Source organism: Capra hircus, chromosome 5, assembly GCF_001704415.2.
Source record: "Capra hircus breed San Clemente chromosome 5, ASM170441v1, whole genome shotgun sequence".
Taxonomy (NCBI): domain Eukaryota; kingdom Metazoa; phylum Chordata; class Mammalia; order Artiodactyla; family Bovidae; genus Capra; species Capra hircus.
Window position 1 is genome coordinate 58,407,143 of NC_030812.1, and position 6,745 is coordinate 58,413,887.

The 6,745-nt window shown below is 36.9% G+C and overlaps 1 protein-coding gene across 1 annotated transcript; it reads right to left on the bottom strand.

Moving 5' to 3' along the window:
* On the bottom strand, positions 5,239-6,237 carry LOC102182674 (olfactory receptor 9K2-like). The gene has a single exon (XM_005680457.2). The coding sequence runs from the start codon at positions 6,178-6,180 to the stop codon at positions 5,239-5,241; it is 942 nt and encodes a 313-aa protein (XP_005680514.2). The 5' UTR covers positions 6,181-6,237.

A 6,745-nucleotide genomic window follows, 5' to 3' on the forward strand; every position in this document is an offset into this window, starting at 1 on the left:
GCAAGAATTTACTGTTTCAGACTTGATGGCTTTCACAGCTTTTTCTATAACAATGATGGCATTTTCAATGGTATAATCCTTTCAGACTTTCATAATGTTCTCTCTCTATCAGAGTTCTCTTCCATATCATTGACAATATTTTCCAGAGTATCGTGTGTAATAAGCCTTAAAGATCCATATGCCCCCTGATGTAGAGGCTGAAATAGAGATGTTGTGTTCAGGGGGAAAGTAGACACCTTTGGTTTTTAACTCATGGGGATCTGGGTGGCCAGGGACACTATTCAATATCAAAAATAAATAAATAAATTTAAGATATACCCCTCCAGCAAGGTACTTCCTAATTTAGGGATAAAGCTTTAGTGGAACCAATCCAGAAAAGAAAAGAGTACTTGTCTAGTCCTTCTTGCAGTACAACCAAAACTTGGCAGCTGCCGTTTTATTGTTTCCCTTTAAATCTTGGAGGTTAGCAGTTTTATAGGTAAGGACAGTTTTGAACATAAACCTGAACACATTTGCACAAAACAATAAGGAGCCTATCCATTCCTGGCTTAAATACTAGTGCTTACTTCCCTTCCTCACTAATAAATATCCTTTGTGACAGTTTTTTTCCCCAGAAAATGGCACTTTTATCTGCATTGAAACCTGGTTTGGACAGATATCCTCTCTCCTCAGTGATTTTCTAAATGGCACTTGGGAACTTATCTGCTGCCTCTTGATCAGCAGAAGATGCTTCCTGTGTTATCTTGACACTTTTTAAGCCAAAACTCTTTCTAAAATTGTGAAACCATCCTTTTCTAACATCAGATTTTCCAGTTTTAGATCCTTCACCTTCCTTTTGCTTTACATTGTCATGTAATAACTCTACTTTCTCTCAAATTGTATTAGAATCTATAGATATGTCTTTCTTATAGCAATCCTGCACACAATAAAAGCTGCATTTTTAATACAGTATAAAAGTATTTCACAAAAGTTCAAAGTTTTCATGCCTACTAGAATAGCTACAGCAAGCTATATCTTCTCAAATTTCTTTTTTTTTTTAATTAATAGTCCTTATACAGGATTCGTTCATCTTAAAATGATGGGCAACCATAGCTACAGACCTCAATCAGTTGAGTGTACCAAGCAGTTCAACTTTTCCTTCCAAGGTCATGACTATTCTCTGCTTCTTAGGAGAACTTCCAGCATCACTAGTAACATTTCCTAGGAGTCCTATAGTGTTTATATTTAAGGAATTGCACTAACCAGGATGAAAAATATACAAGAAGTGGGAGAGATCACTTTTTTATTGTGGTATCCAGTTTATTGGAGAGACTAGAAGCCCACATGGAGTGTCATGTGGAGCCTTATGTGCATACTCATAGGACTTGAGCTCACTACAACAGCAACAGGGAGGTAGCTACAAAATTATGACAGTAGCACGGTATGTACTACAATCAACCTCCTATAATTATGATTTAATATTGTTCTTATGTTTTCACATTTCCCTCAGTTGGAGATGGTTCCAGGTATGGTCTGTAAGTATTTTTTGTGCATTTGTTTTGGTAAATTTTAACTTTTTATAATAAATTTGTGTATATTTTGTGATAAATGACAAAATAGAGTAGTACGTACATACAGTTTATGTATTCATGACACGTCTAACTTTTTCTTAATTTTTAAAAATATTTCTAGGCTACATGGTTCATCTGCAAGTTTTTTCAAATTGCTGCAAATACTCAAAAACTTCTAATACACTTATTGAAAACAATTGTGTATAAGACAACCTGTATATTTCAAACCAGTGTGTTCAAGGGTCCACTCTATAGTCATACACTATAATAATGGGGTTAGGGCTTGAACATATGAGTTTTAAAAAACATAATTCAACCCACAACACTTTTCTTTCTGTTTCTTGTCTGTTGCATTAGCTAAGACTTACAGTTGGATGTTGAAAGTTTTCTGCAATGGGGAGTTCCTAGCCTTATTCCTAATTTTATCAAGAAAGCTTTGGCTCTCTCACCATAAATATGACCGTAGCTCTAGATTTTTCGTAGATGTTACTTTTCAAGGAAATTCTCCTCTATTCCTAACCTGCTAAGAGCTTTATTTTTATGTTTGTACCATCACCACACATATCATTCAGGTTCAAAATGATGAGACCCACCTTCTTTGTTGCATCCCTCTCATACTAATCAGCTTCTACGTTCTGTGTATTTTACTTATAATTTTTAAATAAGCCTTTTAAAAATTACATTGTCATACTTAAAGCCCCATAAAAAACATAAACTGATAAAGCAGTTTTGCTAACTCCAATCTTACGTCCTTCAAATATATTTTCCATGCAACCATAGGAAGACTTTCCTTGATGACCAAAGCTCACTCTCAGGCACCCCACTTTATAATCTTCATGTTTACTGTTTACATACATTAAACAATAAAAATAAAATCTCTAGATTTTAATTACCTGTCCAGTGATCTGATTCCAACATTAAACTAAATTCCCTAAAGAATAAGTTTATTCATACCTAATCCTACTACAAGGTCAAACATGTTAGGCAGAGATTAAACAAAATTAATGGAATAAATGAAGATAGAGAGCCATAGTAAGTAAATTTTGGATCATACTCTATTTTGACAACTGCCTTACTTCTATTCTTTTATTTTTTATTTTTTTAGTTTCTGAATGTTGATTTTTTAATCTATTTATTTTTTATTATTTTTTACTTTACAATACTGTATTGGTTTTGCCATACATTGACATGAATCTGCCACAGGTGTACATGAGTTCCCAACCCTGAACCCCCCTTCCACCTAAATATTCCTTAAATAATTAATACAGGAAAAATTATGAAGGTTCATTTAAGGAAATGATTGCTCAAAAAGATTTGTAAATCTCTATCTCCCACTTTGTTTTTTATATTAGGATCCATGAGCAAGAAGGTCCTCAGAGCACTTCCCTATGCCTGACACACTCAGTATACAATTTCTCGAGTTTATGCATATGATGAAAATTATTTATTGTTGGTTTCTTCTTGTTATTACTTCCTCTTGATAGAACAGGTACAAAATAGTTGATTCAAGTGAAAATTCAATAATGATTGTAAAAAAATTAGTAAACAGAAACCTGAATTAAATAGAGTTGAAAGCCAAAGTTGAGGGGCGGGGGGCTTTCACACCTACAACAGAGCAGAGCCCTCTGAAAAGGACAAACAGTGCTCTTCTTTCCTGTCAAGGACTCAGCCAATGAAAAGCCAAGGACTCTTTTCACTACAGCGCCTATCAAAACTTAAAACAAAAACAAAAACACACAATATGAGACTCATCAGTCAAATATTATTTGGAACAAAATTAAGATTATAGTCTGGGAGACAGCACCTCAGGTAGCTCTGCGTAACTGCTCCAAAGATGGTCAGTACATGTATGTGATTTTGTTGAATGGGGAGTACATGCAGTCAAGCACAAATTTTTTGCAGAAGTTTTCTGCTATTCACAAGGAACATTCATCATAGTGAAGGATTTTAGTGCTTTTCTAGATATTAGGAGATGCAAGAATTGGGCTTATCAAATTGGCACCTGAAAATATTTATCTGAAGACCTATCCTGCCAGTTTTTCCCAGAGCACAGAATGCCTCATTTCTGTACTCTACCCTAACTCCTTTCAGAGGTTGTTGAAAATCTGCAGCTGTACCAGCATATGATTTGATCCTTATAGAGGTAGATGGCAATTGGTAGTTGACATGGTCAATCTTTCTTTCCTCATCTTTAAGAGTTTTCCTCCCCATGTCATTCAGGAACTTACATGTGTCTGGCCTAGGTTGCAGACCTTGAATTTCAGCTCTGTGCTTCTCTTCCATGTTTGCTGGAGAAATATCTGGCAGTCTATTTGTTTCAGGTCAACATTTCAGTGGTTCCCTCAGGGACCAGAGAAGACTCCCAACAGCTCTAGGGCAGGTGAACGAGCAAGTGTGGTACCCTCATTTGAGCCCATTGTTGCACAGTGTTTTTCCCACCAACCCTGGATGTTGCAGATGTTTTTCTCCTGGAACTGAGCTTGCACCTTCTTTGCCTTTGAAGCCCTCCTGGCTTTATTTGAGATCTGTTTAAAGTTTCTGACATTCTGGTTAAGGTGCTGTTCTTTAGGCTAGTACTCATTTGACACTTTGGTGTGATTTGAGATCCGACTGTTCCATGGAAACTGACTAGCCTTCAGCCTGTTCCCTGCAGAACTGAGGCAGCTTCTCCTAAGGTGGCTAGCCTTCAACCTGTTCATTCAGACACAAGGCTTTTTTTCTGAGATGATGCTGGGATTTTCTGGCTTCGATCTATTCCTTTGGAAGGGCTACAGGAAGATTGCTTTTCTTACCTGGCAAAGACTGAGTAATTAAAAAGCCATAGACTGTTCATTAGAACATTCCCAAATTCCTCTTCCTTCTATAAAACTGTTCTCCTTCCCTTGGCATGCAGAGAATTGCATGTGGCTCGCCATGATTACATACCACAAATTGCAATTCTCTGCTGACCCCAAATAAACCCATCTTTGCTAGAGAAATTACTAACAGTCTGCTTGTTTCAATACCATTTAACATACCGGAGAAACTAGTGATTAAACTGAGAAATAATTTACTTTAAAAATAAGATGGACATTCTTGTCAATGTCCAGTGATTGATTGTGTGTAAAATCTGTTGGTCGCTCAGTTGTCTCTGACTCTTTGTAACCCCATCAGCTATAGCCTGCCAGGTTTCTCTGTCCATAGAATTCTCCAGGCAAAAAATACTAGAGTGGGTAGCCACTCATTCTCTTGAGATCTTCACGACCCAGAGATCAAACCTGGATCTCTTGCATTGCAGGCAGATTCTTTATGGTCTGAGTCACCAGGGGCTGTGTGTAAGGGAAGGACCAATTCTAAAGACTAACACCATACAAAATAATTGCTTAACCACTGTAATAATATCTTAAAATAGTGTACAGCAGTTTGCCATAAAAATAGAAATAAATTTTGTGAAATAAAATTTTATTTGAGATTAGTCTGAAGATTCACCATGAAAAATGCTTCTACAGTATCCAGATAATCTCCAATATCTAGGACATTTAGGTTTGACAATGCTCACATGAAAATAAAAATTAATATATGGAAAACATGTATTACCTTTAAAAAGCTTTTGATAATATTTTTATGATACTCAGGAGAATAATCTCTTTGATGAGCAGAAGAGTACAAAGTAAACAGACACCACTCATTAGTGGAAGAGAAATAATAATCACAGAATAGCACTTTTCTTCTCCAAAAGTTTGTATAGCGCCTCTTTGACATCTTTGTTTCTCAGAGAGTAAATCAGAGGATTCAACATGGGAGTGAGTAGGGTGTAACACAAGGAGGCCACTTTACTGAGCTCAGGATATGTGTCAGGAGTGAGATACATAAAAAAGACAGCACCATACAGTACACTCACGACTCCCAGGTGGGAGCTGCAAGTGGAGAAGGCTTTCTGACGCCCCTTGGTGGACGGTATCTTTAGAACTGTGGACACAATATACAAATAAGAAACAATAATAACTATGATGGTAGGGAAGACAATGAGGCCAGAGAAGGTGAAAGAAACCATTTTAAGGGTGAAGAGATCAGAACAAGATAGTCTCTGAAGGGGGCGAATATCACAGTAAAAATGGTCAATGGTCCGAGAAGCACAAAAGGATAAAGTAAATGTCATGATGGTCTGAGGAACTGAGGTGATGCAGCCACAAAAATAGGAACCAGCCACCAACTGAACACAGAGACGTGTTGACATCTGGACAGTGTAGAGGAGAGGATTGCAGATGGCAATGAAGCGGTCATAAGCCATGGCTGCCAGCAGAAATCCCTCAGTCACAATGAAGAGGGCAAAGAGAAAGAACTGAGTCACACAGCCTGCATAGGAGATGGACTTGCTCTCAGACCAGAAATTGATCATAGCCTTGGGTGCAATAACAGAAGAATAAAAGAGATCAACGAAGGAGAGGTTGCCTAAGAAGAAATACATTGGTGTGTTCAGCCGGGGATCAAATATAATAATGACGATCATGCCTATGTTCCCGAGAAGGATCATGGCATAGACAAAGAGAAATAGGAGAAAAATGAGAATATGGAGCTCTGGGCGGACCCTGAAGCCTACAAGAATGAAGTCAGTCACTTCTGAGTGGTTGCGTGTTTCCCTGTCACCCATGGCAGAAACCTGCTGAGAGGTACAAGGCAAAATAAACAAATGAACTCTTGGCTGTCATCCTAGCTACAAATAATCTCTTTTAGTATAGGAGTCATAAAGCTATTCTATAATCATTATTTATTTTAACCTTAAAAATTACTAATTCATACAAGTGCTGGAATTAGATCTTTTCCTTATGAAACTTATACAGTGACTTCAAACACAAATGCCTTTCATGTTTGCAAGTATCACTTCTGTATATATTTCCTACTCATGATTTATGCAATAAATGCAATGTCATGAGACTGATTGTGAGAGCACAAATATTTCAATAAATGACATTTAGGAAGCAATTTGGGTATCTTAGTTTGGTTATATTAAGGGCTTCAGTAGTCTCGTTTAGTAAAACTTAGCTTGGCAAACTTAGATTACCAACAGATACAAAGAAAATGACTGAATTAAGACTACTTAAAGGTTGCGATTACTTTTTGTGGGTAATGGAAACTTTGGATTCTGATGTAAGTTATACACTCACAAAGAATAAGTTGTGAACAACCAAACACAAAAATTGTTATCACTTGCATGC

Bases quoted from the DNA above. Each gene is read 5' to 3' on its own strand.
- LOC102182674 (XM_005680457.2), bottom strand. From the start codon at position 6,180: ATGGGTGACAGGGAAACACGCAACCACTCAGAAGTGACTGACTTCATT.